Genomic DNA, 20,191 nt, shown 5'->3' with positions numbered 1-20,191 from the left:
GTTTTGGGTGGCACAGCCACCCCCCACAGGGCTCGGCTGACCCAGCTGCGCCACAGGGCTCAGCTCAGGAGCCCTCCACCTTTGCGGGGCTTCACTTTGCACCAAGCGCCGGCCGGCGCTGGACTGTGCTGGCTGGAGAGCCATGGCCGGCACAGGCGGAGCGGGTGACGCTGGGAATACCTGCGGGCTCTGCGGCGGGCACGGGGCCAGGCGAGCTGAGTAAGCACAAACCTCGGGACACAGCTGTTCGCCATCCGAAAACAAATGGAGAAACGAGCCGGCAGGCTGTGTTCCCCCCCGGCACGGAGACAGCAGCGCTTGCACCACCGCCGGCACGGCCCTGCTGCGGGCACCAGGCCCATCTGATAAAAAACAGCAAGGGAGGGGGGAACCAGCTCTGACGAAGAGCGGACGCTCATCCCGGCCTTCCCAGCACTTACCTCCAGCTGGGGGGCTGCCGGACTGGCCCCCCTTCCTGGCCCAGTCCAGGCTTTTCCTATATAAACAAAATAATAATAAAAAAAAATAAGATGGGGAAAAAACCTCCCCGTGTGTGTCTGTTGCGTAGGGAGGGAGAGCAGGGGCCAGGAGTCAGCGGCTTGGGGGAGAGGCCAAGGGGGTTTATTCACTGGAGCGGGACCGTGCCCCGGCTCCCTGCCAAGCTCTGCTGGGACCAGGTGACGGCAGGACGAGCCCAGCCGGGATGCGCGGAGGAGAAGAGGATATTTGGCTGTGGGAGCCCGGGCTGCGTGGGGCAGGAGGTGAGCATGGCCCAGACCCCAGGGGGCGAGGGGCAGACGGGGAGCCCAGAGCTCCCATGGCCCGGCAGCACAGCCCCACGTCTTCTGCCGAGCCTGCTGATTTTCCTTCCGTCCTGGAAGCTTGCTCAGGTTTCCTGCCCCAGGAAGTTTTCGATGACTACGTGTAACGCAGAAGCTGAACTGCGCCTCAGCTTTCCTTAGCCTACAGTTAGACAGGTACAGGCTCTGAGCGCAGGCTGCCGGCAAGCACCGAGACACATGGCTCCCTCCTCCTCCATCTTCAGCCAACACCCATCCACTGGGTTGTACAAACATGCGACGATACGCTACAGGAAAATCACACGGGTGTTCCTGAGGGGGAGTTTGCATCGTCGGAGACGAAGAAGCCCTCAGGAACAGCGAGGCGATGCCGCAGCACCCGCTGCTGTGCCCTGGGGAACCCTCTCGCTGAGCCACCGCAGGGTGCTCCGCAGCGCCGGGCCCCAGGCCACGCACCCCGAGCCCGCCAGGACGCCCGCCGGGTCCTTGCCCTCGCAGACAATTGCAGCGGCCGAAAACATGCGGCATAAGCAGCACTGCACTGCCACGGGCTCTAGCAAAAACAGACTGCAAGTATTATTGGCATCAACACTTACAGCACGTTGTAAAGAAAAACACTGAGCAGTGAGTTGACACTAATTTGCTCTCAATCGTGCTGCCCTGTTTGCAACTCAGCTTTGGAACGACGTATTCACAACTCCCATGAAACACTCACCCTTCATAGCTGGAAAGGGGTGCGCTTTGGTGCTCCTGTGTTAGGGATGCACACCCGTGTCCTCGCATCTCCAGCCTGCATCCGGAGAAGAGCTCTGTTCGGGCTCCACTGGCTTTCTACAACGGGATTCACGTGCGGATTCACCTTTCTAAAGCTCCGAAGCTGGCGCTTTGGGAGTCCTTTGCCTGCCCGTGTTTCCTCCCCTGAAAAGGCACCAGCCGAGATGTCTCCGAGGAGCTCACCTGCCCAGTCCTGCCCTGCACCACTCCTCCTCCCCACACCAGCCACCCCCAGTCCAGGTCTAAAAGCCTGAACGACTGAGAGCCACAGATAGTCCTGCTCCTCCTCAGGCACATGGGAGCTTGAGACAGGGTTTGTGCCCTGTTTCTTTCTTTATGGTCTTTAAAAGCCTGAAAAACCTCCAGGAGTCACAGAACAGGCACATCACTGCTGTTTCCTGTCTTTTTAAGATTAGAAACACCGTCTTGGCTTACTGATACTCACCTCCGTCCAGAGAAGAAGTGGGGGGTTTCCCCTGCCCTTAGTGGGATGTCAGGAAAGCAAACATGGAGATTTGTGTCTTAGGCCAACAGAAGTCTTGGCAAAGGGTCTCCCACGGGGCCGTCCTCAGGATTTACAGCAGTAAAACCCACTCCGTAAGGACTGATGTGCTTTTTTAGCTTCCTCTGTGGTGCGAGGAACAAAGCCAGGTGCCAATACATACAGAATTCCTAGGGGTGGCACTGGGGATCTTTAATTCTCTTCTCAAAAGATACATGCGGTCGGTGAACACAGCTGGAAGCTGCAGAGCGAGCCAGCCCAGCCCTGGGGCACACACAGCCCCTCTGTCACCACTCACGCTCCAGGCATCCGGGAACGAGGTCTCCTGAATCCAAATCAAAGTCCTTCATTCTTAAGAGCGCCCCAGGACACAAACTTCATCCTTCATCAGCTGTTCTGATGGCAGAGAAACACTGTGACGGGCAAAGGAGTGAGATTCTCCTAACCCTTGTAAGGTAAAAGTGCTCTCCTCAAACACGTGGGTAAAATACTGCAATAAGCACCACTTGCCTTGCTCTGTCATCTGTATCCAGCACAGTGCTACATACCTCCACTTAAAGAAACAAAACCACAAACTAAAGACAAATCTTGTTCTTAATTCACAAAATGATACACATACACACGGGCAAGTTATCAGAAAAGGCATTATATTTTGGTTTCCACCTTATTTAAAACTGATTTTGGTTTGCAATCAATCAAATCTGAATATGTCTGAGTTCAGTTTTCAATTTTTTTTTTTCCCCATAACAGTAATGATCTGGACGACCATAATTATAAAAGGGACGGGGAGAAAACCCGAGAACAAGAGAACAAGATACATAGTCTGAACTGTGCTCTCTTCCACACGAGCACTCTAGGGAATGTTAGTTTCAGCTCTTCCTTGTTTACTTTGTTGTTTTTTTTTCCTTCAGGTTGTTACTAACAAAATCTCTACCATTTATTAAAGCAAAGCTACAGTAAATTTTCTTGCAGTCTTACAGCAGGTTTTCATATTACCAGTAGGACTCGCATGCATGGATTGCAGTCACACACACACGCTCACAGACATTATACAGTAGCCAGTTGCCACCATAAAAAAAAAAAAAAAAAGAAAGAAAAAAGAAAACAGACATTCGTTTCTTTTAAGTGGTCAACATTAGAATCGCACCAAACTTCTGGATCAGAAAAAAAAAAAATAAAATACTGCACAGGTCTTCCACATCTACACGGTAAGTCATCCCTTCGCAATGGACGGAGCTCTCGTCTCCATTTGTTCAACATGCATCGCTGAAGCTTGAAGGCACGCTGGCCAAAGAGAGCCCTGTTCTTTTTTTGTCATCTTAACTCCAGTGTGCTGCTCTCGGGGTGCAAAAAAAGGAAAAAAATAAAGCCAAGCCCTTTTGCAGCACACCGGGAAAAGGTCATTCGGAGACCACAGTACTTGGAAGGCAGCCCAGCTGCCTGGATTCTACTTCTAACTGTGCTCTTGGAGGCATTGAAGGAATATGCTCGTCTTGAAAAGTGACATATAAAGGCAAATTTCTGCAAACCCTTTCTTTTCAAACTGCTTACGGTAGACTAACACTCCTTCTGGAAGAAACTGGTCCTTCAGTCACCAGCTTCAAGTGGGAAATTTCCTACCTGCTGTCTTAAACACTGAAGCACCAGAGGTTACAGGGCTGATGTGTTCAGGCATTCATCAGCTTTGGGAAAACTTAACACCCCACAAAAAAAAGGAAAGAAAGAAAGAAAAAAGAAAGAAAGAAAGAAAGAAAAGAAATCCCCAATGCCTCAAGAGCATTATATCAAACCAGAACTCTTGGGCTACTGATTGCCGGCACTGTCAGAAGCTGCTTGCTTCTGGGAAGACACCTGGAGGTTGAAGCCTTACGGTGATTTCGTATCCTCCCAGGGTGAGATTTGCTGAGCTTTACTGATTGCGAGATAAAGCAGTGTTTTGGAAAACTAAAACCAACAAACTCATAATAACCATCACCAAAATCACCATTGGGAAAGTTCCATTTCTTAGAAGGTCTCATTGAGAAACATCAGTCCCTGCCCCGCGGAGCAGTACGGACACGATTAACAAAACCCAGAGCGACCCGTCCCCCGCAAGCCGGGCCTTCGGGAACTAGTCCCCGAATTATATTGGAGGATGAGAAAGAAAAAGAAACTAAAAAAAAAAAAAGGTTGTATCACCTTTTCCTCCTGTTAAAAGTTTTAATCCTTTTATTCCACTTTTATTTCTTTTGTTTTTTTTCCCCGATTCTCCCTTCCGCTCTGCCACCTTAGCTGGGAGAGTTATTGGTACGAGAGTTTGGAGAGTCCTGCTCATTTATTGTGTTCAAGAGTACACACACCGGCTGCCGGGGCAGGTGGTGGTGGCTGTGTTCACGGTGCTGCTCTTCCACGGCATTAAAAAGCCCTTCCTCCTCGTCCCCGTGGGGGTGGCCACTGCAGCTGTCGCAGAAGTCCAGAGGCCCGTCCAGAGCATCATCGATGAGCCCGTCGAACTCCTTGAGGTCGTCGTCGTGATGGCCCCGGTTGCATACACAGACTTCGATGCCCGAGTCACCGGTGAAACGGCGCTGCCTGCCCGGCGTCTTGTCCTTCACGTCGGGAATGGCGCTGCTGTGCTCTAAGCTCTCAGAGCTGTAACCTTTTAGCAGTTCCTCCTTGCACTCCGTATCCTTATCGGGACCGGCCCTCTCCACTAGCTCAGCTCCCGTGCTGGTACCACCGGGCTCGACGCTTTGCATTTTGGCAACTGCTCGCTCAACCAGCGTGGTGGAGGAGGGCTCGGGCTCCCCGAGGCCGGGGCACCCGGTGTTGTCAGTACTGCTGTTATTGCCGCTGGGCGCTGCTGAGCTGCTCTGCGCTGGCTGCAGGTTCCTTGGCGTGTCTGGGATTGTGCTACTGCTGCCTGCTGGGACACACTGCTGATGTAAGGCACTATATGGCGGTGGGGGGGTCGGCGGTCGGTTCACCACTTCCTCATAGGGAGGTAGTAAATAATTTGGCAAAAACCCTAAAAGTGGGAGAGAAGGAAGAGAAGTTATTTCATGCACAGCTTATCTCAGGAAACGAGTCACTAACACAGGTCGTTATATCATTTGTCATCTACCAGCGAACAGCTCAAGGGGCTTTACAAGCGGTGCCAAAACCTGGCCCAAATGAGACACGTCATGTTTTGGAGAAGCAGCAACGGCAGCACAGGAGGGCACCATTACAGGAGGAGATGGACACAGTTGGGAACGGCAGCCTGATCTCTCTCCTCTCTACTCTATGCTTAGCGCTACCAGGCGAACCTTCCCCCGCTGCCCTGCACCCCAATACAGCCCCATGAACCACACCAAGGGATGGCCTGCGTTGGCTGGAGGGAACAACCTGGGAGATAACTCGCCAGCCCTCTCCAACACTGGCTTCTCAGCTGAGTTCCCACTTTCAAGAGGAGAAGATTTCATCTCACAAAGCTTTGTGCAAATACCAAAAGACAAGAGCAGTTACAAGGAACTTAGGATCCTGGTTTTTAGTTGTTGTTTTAATGCTGGATTCAGTTTTTCAGTTTCATTTTTATCAGAATAAATTGGTAGTACTGGCAAGACAGTTTGGTTTATTGTACTATCAGCCCCTCACATCTATGAAAGATTTTGTTTATTTCTTAAGAGGCAACAAAATAGTCTAAATAGACAGAATGGACTTAAATACTGGAAAGATTTAAAGATAACGCTGCGATTTTCTATGTGCAATTGCGTATGCCTGGGGCTTGGGAGGAAAGCGCTGCTGGGGATTATTTCTGAGGTGGCTGCAAGAGTTTAAGGAGAAAAGCAAGTTCATACACGCAATTCAACAGTCCATTACGGGAAACTCAGTTATGGTACCTCCAGTCAAAAGGCTGAGAATCGCTGTAGCAGGGCACGAATGAAACAACAAAAGTGATTGTACTTTCGCTGAGCCGTGGGCAACAGCTCCTTCGTGCAAAGTCCTTGGGCAGCTCACCAGCAGGCTCGTCTGGGAACCGCAGCACAGGGCGGGAGCCAGCATGGTTCCTGCTGAGGCACCACTTCCACCCAGCCTCTGTGACCAAATTTCGTGAAGCCACTTCCCACACTTCAGTCCCACCAGCAGCAAGTGCAGGCTGGAAATGAGGAGCATCCATAAAGTCTTGAACGAGGTATTTTATGAACATTCCCAGAAAAACACCCAGGGGATCACTGCACTCACAGAGCCAGATCAAGGGTGGGTGGAAGGTGGTGTCGTTCAACTCCAGACTCAAGGGGGCTCAAATGCATCCAGCAGCTGGAATGAGTCACCTCCTCTCTACAAGCCAAGGTTAGCCAGCAAAGCTGTCCCCCACCTCTTGCTGAGCCCAACCACTGCTCCCCGCTTCCACCCAACATGGGAAACTCGCTGCTGCCCTGCTCCCCATGACCTCCAGGAAAAACAGTACGAGGTACATACGGAAATAAAACGGCAGGGCTGAATAGTTATGGGCTTCCCGGTAAGCGATCAGGTTGATCTCGTGTTGCCGCTGCTGGGCCTGGAGACGATGCTTGGTGCGTCGGTGATGGCAAACACAACAGCAGCTGAGGATGATGATGATGGTCCACACCAGCCAAAACCCTGCAGCGGGGGAGAACAAGCGTTAGCCACGGCGCAAGAGCCACATCCAAACCCAGGAAACCCCACAAAGGCAGTGGAGAAGATCATCAGAAAGCCTAGATCTGAACCCCACAAGGCTCTAAAGGCAGAAATACACGTTGTGCCAGGAGGCTTCAACATGGACCTGCCTGCACAGGTGGCAGCCTTGACAGAACTGGGTAACTCTGTACACACTTTGGTACAACGTGGAGTTTGTTCAATAGGTACAACTCTGGAGGATAATGAAATGTGGAGACAGGGCTAAGTTCTCCGCCACATCGCTCCCACCCCTTCGATATCCTTTCTTCTAGCCAAAAATATGAGCAGAGCTGTGAATAGCATCGAACTTGCCTCCCACAGCCACTTCGGTTTGAAAATAACAATCAAGACACAAAAGACACTCTGCAGATTGACCACAGAAGAAGAGAAAAACCCCAAGCACTATGTTGTGCTTTTGTTTGCACTGCTCTTTAATTTCCAGCCCAAATCCTTCATTGTTACGCCTAACAAAAACATACTCTTTTTACATAAATGTCTCAAAATATTTTTAAAACTTATTTTTGTATTCAATGTCTTAAATTATCCAAAATTAAATTAAACTAGCCCCCCACTCTGAATCCTCAAGGAACCTAACTTTTGCTCCATTTGTGGTCATGGCTGGTTTCTGTGAACTGCTGTACCATATGTACACTGTTCCTTAAAAGGGAATTTTAAAAGAGCACTTCCTGAATGTTCTCCACTCCCTCCAACATGTGGAAAAATCCCTCCTTTCCATAAATCCCCCTTCAGGCTTGCATGCACTACAAAAATGTTTCCTAGGGACACTTCGAAGAGCTCCAACGTTCACTCCAGATGAGGCTTTTGTCTCCCGCAACTAGAGCCCACAGCTCTACCTGCCTCAGAGGTGTCTGTAATCCCTTATTTTTTTTAAGCTCAGTTTTTGCAGCTAAGGATACCGGGAGAGTTCCCCCTTTAGAAACATGTAGGCCTGGCGACCACTCCTCAGCCGAGATCAAACCACTGTTTTCCTTGCGGTAAAACCTCTGCCACTCTTCAGTATTCCCAAACAGACAAAAGACAGACTCCTAGTGCTACATCTTGTTTTCACCACGGCCATTCTGCCCTGTGAGATCAAACTGCTTGTTTCTCCCTAGTAAAAACCTTTAGTCCTGTCTTTACGATACCTTGTTGTTTTCAGCATGCCCTGCCGACTTAGCATTGTTTTTTCTGCTAAGAGCTGGGTGGGGAAAGGTGAACAGTTTAGGAATTTGAAGAATGAGAGGAGTATTGCTCTGGCTCAGGACAAAGTGCAATTGACCCACATCACAGATCTCAGATCCCTGCACTGGGCTGTTTGTAGGTGAACTGGGTATGTCGTATCATGCCTCTGAGCATTTTGAGCAGGGACTTTCACCTCCCTGTGTCGTAACCCAAATTCTCAATGTATTTTGGCACAGTAGTCTGAAATCTCTTCTCTTGCCTTGCACAACTGATTTCCCTAATGGACTGGATTCCACCTTATACTCAAACTTAGCAAAACCTGCTATCAAATGAAGGTGTTACATACTCCATATTTTTTTTTTTTTGCTTGGCTGGAAATCAAGGTTCCTAGGCAGTTTTTCTAGCCAGCCTGCTCAGCTGTACCACAAAAGGCAGAGAGAAGACTGTGATCTTCGCTCCAGAGAAACAAAGGAGGAAGCACTCAAGATGCCCTCTGCAGTTCCTTCAAACCAAGCTGAAAAAGTGTCCACTGCCCTCCAAACACCTTCCTCCTTCTAAAAAAGCCGTTTTATGTAAACTGTAAGGATTGGTCTAGTCCACCCTTCCCTCCAAAACCAGGCATTTGCAACCCCTGTCTCGCAGTTTGAAGACCCCCAGCAATACACTGTATCTTGCTAAGAGGAGGAGGTCCTTTGGCTCTTGCTTGCTGAGGAAGCAAGAACTCACTCATCAAAACCAGGTCATTGGCACAGCACGCCACCATGCACTGAAGAAGGCCTGCAACTCATCTTCCAAGTACTCCTTATTTTTGAAGGGCAGTCTGTGATCATGCGTTCAAAAACAATGGAAAATTACACCCAGCTATCCAGGGATTTTAGCTACAGTTATGAAAACAGATGCTTTTTAACGCATTTGATCGTGTCGTTTCCCAAGAACTCTAGATGCAATGGTAGCAAGCAGCACTTAGTTAGTTAAGATGTCCTGGAGAACTGCCACTGTTAAGCAATCTCAGCTGTAGCAGCCGAATTTTTCAGCAGGGAATAACTGCTCCCACCCAAGCCTGCATCCAGAAGATTAAAAAAGTATTTCTTTAGAAAACTTCTCTACCCATTCCAAAGAAATCCCAAAGTGCTTTGCAGACAAACCGACGCACAAGCTGAGAGTAGGGGTCAAAGTAAGCTCAGCCATTCCTGGGAAGATGTGCGGCAACTCTGTAAACAGGCAGTAACAACATACAACAGTTTAGGATATTAAATTAATGCTGGATCCTACTGAAACCACAGGTGGCATTTTAAGTAAACAGACCATAATTTACTGGATTGCAATCTGGCCACGGTGCCAGGAACAACACCTCCATTCTCGTGCAAAGGGTCTATGCACGCTCGCGACCACAAGTGGATGAGACCTGTTGTTTTTCATGGGAAATTCCAGAAAAAGAACCCACTAATACCACGTTATTGCCTGGTTTCATTAACCACTGACACTTCCTAGAGCTTCTAGGAATTACTCAAGCGCTGACTCAGCACGAGCCCAAGGACTTGACTGGATGATCACAGGAGGTCAGCAAAGCGTGTGCCCACCACAGCCCTTTGCTGGCCTGGCTTCTGGTGTCCTCTTTAATGGCTTTGCCCCCACCTTGTCACGCAACAGCACATCTGCACCGCAGGGCTGAAAGCCCCCCCAGAGCATAGGAAGCAATAGGATGGGACACCCACAGATGCTGAGGCACACAAGAAGTCCTCGACTGTCGCTTGAGCAGGGGTGCCAGCATTGAGCGACGGAGGGGGTGCAGTTTGGTTGCAAGCCCAGCATGGTGCTGGGAGTCCAGGGCCTCTCTAAAAGGCTCCAAGACATGCCCTAGCCAGAAGTCTGGGCACAGCTGCAACTTTGGCTGCAGAATAGAAAAACTGTAAAAGCCTAGCAAATATATAGTATGGTCATTTATTTGGAATAAAGCTATGCGTACAAGGCCAAGTGCAGTGGTAAACTGTAAAGGGAAGAGCTGTGCATTTGTACACCTGGTGATGCTCAGCGTCAAACCAGCAGCAGGGAGGTAAGCCGAGCAGACCACTGGCCCATGCACCCAGTGGCTCATTTGGCAGGAGAGGAAAGAGGAGAATTTCAAATTCACCCAAAGACAACATTACCCAAGCAGGAAATGCGGAGGCTGAGCGCAGTAGCGGTACACGCTAACACCTCGTTCGTGGCAAGAGCAGCTACCGGCTCTGCTTCGTGCTGAAAATGGGTGAGATGTGCAAAGGCAACAGAAGTTTGGCATTGAAAGGTCTCTAAAAGCCAAGTAAAGCTGGGATTCTAGTTGCCCAAAAGCTCTCCCTGTACTCTTCAACATGTGCCTCCTTCCCAAATGGACAGGAGCCGGTTTTCAGCTACCCTGTGTTGCGCTATCGCTGTAGTCACTGGAAAAGGAGTAAAGTTTGGGAGAAACTGGGCACCTGAGCCAAGTTTGCCATTAAATGTCTGATTTCAGAGAGAGCATTTCCCACCGTTCACTTGGCAGTGATCACTGGGAACAAAAGCTCACGGCAACCTGAGGGTAACATGACAGGCACAGAGCAAACGGTTTTTGGAAAAACAACCGCTGAGGGACAGCATCAACAGAAGCGATGCACCAGTTCAGAGCTAAACATGCACTGGAGGACCGTTGGACTTGAAGGCAATTTCAGGCTTGCTTTTGGTTTATGAAGGAATCAAAAGTTTAAACATTCTCCAGTCCAAAAAAGGCTGAGTCCTGAGAAACACTGCTATATTTTCTGTCAAATTCACAGGGGATGCCAATGGGTGGATAATGATGCAACCAAAGGGTGAATCAGACACAGCCAAGGAGCTGATTTTTGCCAAGAGATTTCCCTGCCAGAGCATCAAAACCTTTCATAAAAATAAATAAAAAAAAAGAAGTACCAACCTCTTGCCCAGCATCGGACAGGCTCAGAGCTGTAAGCTCTACATGAGTGCCAAGCTTAGAGTCAGAGCGGGAGCTGCAGAAAGACCCGGGAACAGAACTAGCTCCCATGAAAGCCATCTCTCCCAAGGAGAGGAAATACCCAAGAAAGAGAGGGCTGCTACATTTACAGTGTCCTTGGGAAAAGGAGCCCCATCACAGAGTCACACACCAGACATGTTTTCTACCAGCTGTGAAAGAACATGCCAGGCTTAAAGCTTCAAGAAAAGCCTTTCTGGGACACTGACCATAGTCTTGCCCAAGCTTAAGAATAATTAAGAATAAAATAATTTAAGAATTAAAAAACCTAGAGCATTCCTTCCTCATGAAAAAGCGCGGAGCAATGTCCAGCCTGATGCTGTGCTCTGCTGCCTGGGATTCTGCCATCAGCATTCCCGTTGAGGGAAGCTCCTTTTATCCTGTGCAAAATGGAAAACGTTTTCTGGAGCGTTCCAAGGGTAGGAACAGAGAAATCTGCCCTCAAGTTCACGGTAAACTTGGGCAAGTGCCATCACTCTGTTGGCAGGAAGTCTCTTAAAAGCAAGCCAAAACATACTGCAAAGTGTTTTTGTGTCTGCCTGACAAGCATCTGGGTAATAGCTTTGGCTCCATGAGAGCTGGTTCTGAACAGAAGGAGAAATGGGACAATTTCATTGACTAAAAAGTGATGTCCCAAATGGTGGCCTCACAGTCAGCCATGGCTAGAAAAAAATTCTCTTCCACAGGGCCAATGCTATCAGCAAAAATAGGAGAGAGATTTAATTGGTACCACAACCCGGACGCACTTGGGTTTAATAGTGTCCTTGGCACAGAGACTGCATCATCTCCTGCCACTTCAGACACAAGCCTGTACGAGTCGACGCTGCTGCTCAAGAATGCCAGATGAAAGATCCAGGCCATAGGCCTATGAACATTTTAAGAAGGGAGGAAAAAAAAAAAAAAAAAAAAAAGGCTGCTGAATGATGTGGTCCTCTCCTGCCTGTCTCTTCCATACCTCCTGCTGCCTCTTCTCATGCCAGCACAAAGTTGTGCGCAACTGTGCTTTGAACTGGTTTGAGGAAACCAGAGCAGGTTGAAACTCATCTGCCAAACACAACAGCAGCAAGAGAAAGACTGTGACTTTCAGTGACAGTTTTATGTCAGTTTAAATCTGTGGAACTCCAGCCCTAACCTGAGCACACTGCAGGAAAAAGTTACCGAGTGTTCGTGGAGTAGAACAGCAGAAGAATAAAGCTGACGACAGCACCTCCAACTCCTGCTCGCCTGCTCCCAGACTGGTAACTTGGACAAAAGGAGATGGACAGTAGCTGCAGCTGGTTTCTGTTTTTCAGAATAGTGTCCACTATACATGGTACACTCACTGCCATCAGATAAGACGGAAAAAGACAGGTTTCAGAAAAATCCTTTGCTTATCTTGCAGTGGGAGTCAACTTGAGGCAGTAAATCTGCAGACGCTGTTCTTACGGGTTTTTTCCCGGTGGAAGGAGCCTTTGGAGAGCAATTGTTCCAGCGTGCCAGAAGACACATTTGTAAGTCCAGTCAATTCCAGTTGACTTACCCGTCTTGAGACATCTATGTTGGTAAAATGCATATTGAACAGTGGTCTAACAGAGATCAGAGGGGAACATCCAGCTGAGACCATGACCAGAACATCTGGGAACAAGATCTGGAGAACAGTCTGCACCAACATATCTAGATATCTGGTGAGGAGCTGGCTTGGAAGTAGAGAAGGCAGGGGGTGAAACAGTACCAGCAAGGTCTCTTGCCTTTCCATGCTTTTTAGCACAGAGCAGACAGAAGCAGCCCACATGGGGCAAAAGTCAGTATCTGCACAGTCAGACTATGCAAGACAGCTTTGCTTTCTCCTTTGGACTTGTGAATTTTACTGAGTCACACCAAAACAAGCTTAAGATCATAGAATTGTTTAGGTTGGAAAAGACCTTTAAGGTCATCGGGCTCAACCGTTAACCTAACACTACCAAGTCCAGCATTAAACCATGTCCCTATGCACCACATCTACATGTCTTTTAAATACCTCCAGGGATGCTGACTCAATGATTTTGCTGACTGGATTAGGCTACAAAAAGTAAAAGGAAATCAGGAAATAACTCCCTCGGTGACCCTATTTATCATGAGTTTCCACACGATTGTGACATCTGTTTTGTTTGCCCTATACTTTCAGCTAGGATTTGTCATGGCAGGGTTATCACTGAAGCACCAGCTGAGGAGTCACTGCAGCCAAAGTTGAAGTTTGATACACCAAGAGAAGAGAAAGCAAATACAACCACGCAGGAAGCTGGATGAAAGGCAAGGAACAGGGCAAACCCCTCTCTGAAAAAGGACGGGGCTTTACCGAAGGCTAAGATAACGCAGGGTGAGGCAGAAAACATAGGACTGATGTATTGTTTGACTGAGGGTTTTGGAGACTGCAGCAAAGTCTTGGAAATGAATTCCTATTATAAAGCTGACCTGGAACATGTACATGGTACAGCAGTTGCTTTAGTTTTAGCAACTAACCAGATCCTTGCCAAAATTTTCTGGCAGAATGCTTTTTGGGGAAAAGAGCTGTCTAGAGATTCCAAGGGGAAGTGTGCAGAGATGAGCAAAATGTTCAAAATCAGCAAAAACATCGACTGTGCTGCCTGCAAACAGAACATATTTTCCTGTACAACCCTTCCACTAGGGCCCAAACAGTCAAGATCTTTTTCTTTTTTTTTTTTTTTTCCCCATTCAGAAACAGAGGGGCTCAGTATCACTGCTAAAGCAGCCAAAATAAAGCAAAACAAGCACATCCAATATCTGAATACTCACTCATCGCCAGTGATGGTTTGTTGTACAGCACCTAAATGACCCAAGACCAGCTAAGCCCTCTGACTTTGAAATCCTACAATCGAGATCTTCTGCACGCACTGACCAGCTGTCTGTTTCCATGCTCCACGATTTCTGAACCACAGCGTACTATTCTTCCAACCACACCATGAAAAATACTTTCTACAGCTTTGCTTGCTGTGTTCAGAGCCTCTGGAATTGTCTAATTTCATGCCGGTCCTCAACAGGCAAGGAGAGACACAAGGATGGATGTCAGGAGATCTGGATTTGGTTTTCAATCCACATTATATTTTTAAACTTGGGAAAATCCAGAATGTCTTGAGTCTGAATCCTTAACCTGCAAAATGCAGGAAATGCATTCCTCAATCACCTTCTTTCCTGTATTTCGGAACATTTACGCAGTAAGACGCTCGTCAGGCCTGGACAAAGGCCAACAATGGAAAACTCCAGCAAATCACAATCACATCCTAACAGACCCGAATAAAAACAGTTAGTAAGCAAAATCCAGCAGCTGCTGCCATTCTCCTAGGACCACAATCTCCCCCTTAGGGACTATGAGCTCACTGGGGAGCCCAAAGAAATTGTTAGGCTAAAATGTGGAATCCACCCAACCAACATCCAAACAAACACCTTTCCCTATGTGAGGAAATGGAACAGTAAAGCCCCTTCTTCCCTTTTAGTTTTTATGATTCTATTCCAAGAAAATGAAAATACATACTGCACTTCCCCCCCCACATATTACCAGCTACCAAGTTTGAGCTAAGAACTAATTAGATCTTTATATAGCTATTGGACCTATATATATAAATCTGGACCTAGTTTTATTATTTGGCAACATGGCACTATTATTTTTTTTTAAATAAGAGATGGGTGGGGAATCTGAACCGGGCTGTTATCTAATTTTAAACACAGGCTGTCCACCTGCTTGGCATATCATGTTCTCCATTCCTCCGCTCCACCCCTTAACAAAATAATACCTTGATCTTGCATCCTATTCCACTGCCCTCAAGGACTGGTTTATAATTACTGCAACTTTACTTGCTGTCTAGAAATGTTGAGATCAGCCATTTTCAAAGACAAACATCCCTCAAATTCTTAAACAGAGAAAAAAAGCCTTTTTACAGGAAAAACTCCAAGCGGCCACAAGACAGGATCACATTTCAGAAGGCATATCCAGCAAAGGCAGACTAGTTTTCTTTTCCATTTCAAATGCCACCCTCCTCTGCTTCTTCTCCCCACGAAGCTGTGGTGGTAAATAAATCCAGGATTTAATTCAACAGGACTTGCAAGAAGATCTGTTTTCAGGCACGCAATAGCCCTGGTGGTCTGAGAAGGTCAAGAGGAGCAGAACCTTCTCAAAAGCTACTTCAGTACATGCATACACTGGTTAAAAATCAAAACATAGAACAACCACGAAGCCATACTAGAAGGTGCTGCTAACTTAACTGTTCATTAACCAAAAGTTATTATTAACTTTTAAAAAGCTAATCTATTCCTAAGCATGTAAAGCTGTTGCTCTCCACACCATCAATTCACTGCTCTAGACTATTTACATATACTATCACTGCTATTTACCTTGAAGGCCTTAAGAGTGCCTCACCACACATACCCACCAAAGATATTCAACAATTCCTGGAGCAGCGGGTCACAAGCTCTAGAACATGAGTTTCCTTAAATTTAAAGCACATACCCCCACGGTGTCTCCCGTTCCAATCCCAGAAACCTTTTTCTAACACTCATAATGGCAAAGCAAGCTTTGAAAACATTAATCAATTTTAAATCAATGTTGGATGTTTGGCTGAATTTGCAGAAAGACTAGAAGAACAGGTTTCATGTTTGCATTAGTCCCCTCATCTCAGTGTGGTATATGATGCTCTCTGCAACGTAGAAGGAATGTGAATCTCAACACAGAAACTATTCCTCCAGCAGTGTGTGCCACTAATATGTTTATTCCATGATCTCAGCATGACCCGTGTGCTTGCCCTAGAAAGAAGCCTGAAATATTCTGCTTCCTTCTAACAAAATCTGGTTTTATCTTCCAAGAACTTTTATGATGCAGCCAGGCACTGCCAAGTATAAAAGGCTGTGCCACACTGAGAGCGCAAAGACAGTTAAAGCAAAATCATTCCATTAAAACAGCAGGGGGCTATTGTTCGGATTGTATTGTTTGTATGCAATTCAATTAAGCCTCTTTCAAGATGTCCATGGGAGAAAGATGGCGACCGTGCAAAAAGCTCCAGTGTGCAGCTGTACTCCATGCTGTTGCCCAATTTAGATCCTGCTTGCTACACAGTCTGTAAGCCCTTGCATACGTGCCTCTTCCTCTACATTCCCACCCACACAAATCCAAAACCGGGTCTGACCTTCCCCATTCTGCTTTGTCCATGAATCCCCATATAGTCCGAACAAATTCCAGCCATCTGTCCTGCCTGCATTGCCGACTGCCACGATCTGAACCAGGCAGTCCAAGGCAGCCACGTATTCATGCCCGTTTCTCAGCCTTCTAGGGTCCCTGGACCTGCCCATCTAGTCCTGAATTGTTTCTTGAACTGTTTGGAGACTTCTGAAAATAAAGCAGCTGTAAAAGGTCTGTGATACATTCAAATCCTGCCATTAATATAGACAGAGCCAGTCACTACAGTCTGATGCAGTGTCTATCTTGAAGGAGTCAGAGTCCTGTTTAATTTACAACCACTTTCACTGGTTAATTTGAAAAGTAAAAGCATGTTTCTAGACTAAAGGATAAAGTGTCAGCTATTCCTGTCCTTGGATCCAGGTTAAGTGACACTCTTTGTATGTATAATACATTTCCACACACATGCTGCTTCTGAGGAAGTGAAACTGTGGGCACAGCAGAGGGATTAAGTAGATAGCACAGTTGCATAAAAGCTACAAGACGCCATTGGGTGTGGTAAGAAAATATCTCCAGTCTCTAATGCGGGGGTACAATGTTCAGAGTTCCACATTTCCAAATTCTGGGAACACAGATGCCTTCTCAGCCTAAGCTCCTGGCAGTACAACAGCATGTCAGCATCAACATTCAGCCTTTTGTGCTCCTCCTCAAGAAAGGAAGACAGCATCAGACCGGCACAACTCTGAAAGTCTGCCTTTACAATTCAGCATTTCTTACTTTCCTTTCCTTTCAACTTCCCATTTTCCCATGTACCTTTATCAGAGTTTTGTTGACCTGCTTTGACCTGCCTGCTGCTGTCTAAAGGGAATTAGGTATATTCACTCAACCACTCACTAGAAACATGGGTAGTTTTAAATCCCAGATTTAGGGGGAGAGGAGGTAAGAGGGGTTGCAATGTACGTTCCTCACAGCCTGCAGTATTTAGCCACTGATGGCCCACAAGATTTGCCCCAAGACCCTCTCCACCCAAGGATCTGTGCTTCAAACACAATGCGTCCTGAAGAGAATAACCGTCCTGGCCCCGCTCCTTGAAAGGACAGCTTAAAAAAGATAAATCAGATTTAAACTGTCGTTCTTGCAAAGAACTAAAACAATAAGATGAAAGATACTGAATTAATTTTCTGTTTGAGTGTGTCAAACTCTAGTGTTGTGCGTATCAGCATTTCTCCCTCAAGCGTGGTTTCCTCACTCACATACAAAACCCTCAGTATTGCCCAAATCAGTGAGATGCCCAAACAACAAATCGCCAGTGATGAACGTGGCAAGATGACCCCATTACTCCTCAAAAAGCAGGCAATGCCCATTGTAACAACCCTATTTCTCTTGCCATATCAGGTCAACTCCAGTTTGTCTTGGAGTGAAATGCAATGTCAATGCATAACAAGGGCTGAAGACAAAACCCCACGGGACACAAGCCAGACCTGTGCTATGGTATGAGAGCCATGCAGAGTAGGAAGGGAAGCCATACAAAACGGAAGGACTTACACCAGAGTTCATAGTAGTAGTTGCAACACTGGGATTGTCCACAACAGTGGCCCGTTTCACATATGTAACTTTGATTGTTGACACCCATGCAGGTTTCCTTGTCCTAAAATTAAACAGACACACTTTTAAGATGCTTTGTCAGTATCTTCTGTAAATGTAATCTTTTACTCAATGATCAGCAAGCATTTGAAAAGTCACAAGTTATGGTCTTGGGAAACTCTAAAATATATAGAGAGCTTAAAATACAGCCAAGGTTCACCAAAAAAACACAAAGGACTGTTCTGAAGAAAACCCCGTATCTCTAAATTAATGGGTTACATTGCTTTAGCATCTAGTCAGCACTGCTTTTTCATCATTCCTTTTCCATTAAAAGTTGTCAAGTTTTGGGAGCCAGACGTTCTCTTAAAGAAAAGATGTCATTTGTTCCACATTTTATACACTATCGCTACATTACTGGGGCTGAATGCCAAGTGGAGGAAATGTATTAATAAAAAGAACATCATAATTTGAGAAAAAACTGTTTGGATTCATTTAGATGTAAATGATAATTACAGTATGTTCCTGCAAGATTCCAATATAAAATGATTCCTTCATAATTAGCCATGTGCTTTATATAAGATCAGCATTCCTGTAAAACTTCTTCCCAGAATAGCGAAGTAGTCCAGGAGCAGAGCCAAATCAGCTGTACTGTATCACCCAGCAGGTCCTCAGGACACTTAAGATGGAAAAGGACTACAGTGTGAGATCTCAGTCCCTCACGTGGTGCACCACTTCACCAAAGTCCATGTTTTCCTGCTAGTCTGAAAACATGGGTGGGAAAAAGTACAAAACACAGAAAAACAGAAGCATTTCACAGGTTGTGGTTTGTACATCCTCTAATAGTTTTTGGGGCAACCTAGAAGTTAGAACACACTACACAGTTTCTTAAGAAACAAACAGATCTTTATAAAAAACATATTAAGGTTGCAAACAAAGCTGTAACAAAGCTTAAAATTTTTACTTTCTTTCACTTAAAATTTACGATAAGGCAAAGAAAATGTGTGGAGGTTTATACTGAAAGACATGTTGAAAGAATTCATTTTATAAGTACCATCTTTCAAAAAAAAAACCAAAACCAAAAACAAACACACAACAACAACACAAAAAACCAACCCAAAAAAACAACCGAAAAAGCCCAACAAAACCCAACCAGCTAGGAAGAGCACCAAACCCAAGCAGCAGGCTACAGGAATGTACATTGCTGGTTCCCAACACTTGCTGAACTGCACCGTTCCTCTATTTCACGTGAGCACACCACGGCCAAACTTCTCACAAGCCTCTATGGAGTCACCATACGCACAAAATACAAAGTCCATTTCAAATTATGGACCGCCTCGCTGAACAAGTGATGCAAGGCAGCAGTTTCAATGCAGAAGAGTCTTGCGCTGAATTTTTAAGAAGACTCAGTCTATTTGGGGATCTGGGGGAGCACCAGCACTCCCCCACCACACAGCACTCCAGCACCTCCCCGACACTGGGCCTGCGGGTCCCTCACCTGAGCACGCATGTTACAGCAGCAACGTAACTTCTAAAACGCAGAAGAACCTCCTACCACCTAAGGTTCAACAGAAGAGATCCCACGCTGCATGTTCCTCCTAAGAAGTCACACCAATTTTTGAAAGGGCTTTGACCTGTGTGAGGCCACAGTTCAGCAAACACGACTCAGCATACGATATACCACTTCCCCTCCTTCCACAGGTACCACTATTTCCACAAAAGCCTCTAAAAAGCACCAACGGGCCACCTCCTTAAAATTCATCCACAGAGGCAACAAGCTGGAGGGGTACCTGCCTCCTGCTTCCAGGAAGAGAAAAACATTTTGCTGGACAGACCAGTCAAACTGCTTTACTGCAGGCAGCTAAAGCAAACATTTTATATTCTCGTCTTGAGATGCTGCATGCCAATAGCAGAACCAACATTTTCCTATAGGGTAAAGAGGCGTCTTCCATCTCTAATTGCAGTGGCTAATAGCAACTTTTAGGAGACACTGTTGAGCTAGCACAGCATTTTCTGCTTCAGGCATGCTATTCATTCCAAAAATTGTAATTTTAGTCAGCAAAAGAACTAGAAAGAGAACACATCTATTCTCTTATCTGTTCTTATTAGCACACTTTTCCCCATTTTTGTTGGCCTTTCAGACTTAATGCAACGGATGAAGAGCATAGATTTTGGCTCTCATATCAACAGAATTGAGAAATTAAGATCCCATTGCAAAATTGTAATCCTGTTGATAACGCACAAGCCAGAAAGCAACTGGCTGAGGTCTGTGGTTGTGACACATGAAGATCAATGTGACCTGTTGAACCAGCAAATGAATCACATGGAGCTGATGAAAGAATAGAGTTCCACAGTGCCATTTCAGGAACTCCTCTACATCACAACACTGATTCATCCTTGACCACCTGTGTTTAGTCCCAAAAATTTGTTCCATTCAGTGTTGTCTGCTTCAAAGAGTAGCAATAAGGAACACATCGGCGTCTTTTGGCAGCAGCAAGCGGTAGCAACCTATAGCAGCTTGAACATCACTCTATTTTTCCCCACTTAAGAAC

General features: G+C 46.5%; 1 protein-coding gene across 9 annotated transcripts in view; it reads right to left on the bottom strand.

Moving 5' to 3' along the window:
• Positions 1-2,706: 2,706 nt before the first annotated feature.
• The window catches only part of WBP1L (WW domain binding protein 1 like), a 60,502-nt gene continuing 43,017 nt past the window's right edge, over positions 2,707-20,191 (bottom strand). For 5 of the 9 annotated variants that reach the window (XM_054204797.1, XM_054204800.1, XM_054204801.1 and 2 more), the window contains 3 exons: positions 17,604-17,706; positions 6,517-6,678; positions 2,707-5,083 (listed from right to left, as the gene is read on the bottom strand). In XM_054204797.1, the coding sequence (XP_054060772.1) occupies positions 4,344-5,083; positions 6,517-6,678; positions 17,604-17,706 (1,005 nt within the window). In that variant the 3' untranslated portion in view covers positions 2,707-4,343. Of the gene's footprint in view, positions 5,084-5,936; positions 6,194-6,279; positions 6,679-17,603; positions 17,707-18,155; positions 18,619-20,191 lie in introns of those variants that run through there. The other 4 variants (XM_054204795.1, XM_054204794.1, XM_054204798.1 and 1 more) reach the window with 3 other exon arrangements.

Source organism: Rissa tridactyla, chromosome 6 (genome assembly GCF_028500815.1).
Source record: "Rissa tridactyla isolate bRisTri1 chromosome 6, bRisTri1.patW.cur.20221130, whole genome shotgun sequence".
Lineage (NCBI taxonomy): Eukaryota > Metazoa > Chordata > Aves > Charadriiformes > Laridae > Rissa > Rissa tridactyla.
Note: the sequence above shows the minus strand (reverse complement) of the source record. Positions and strands in the feature narration are given on the sequence as shown.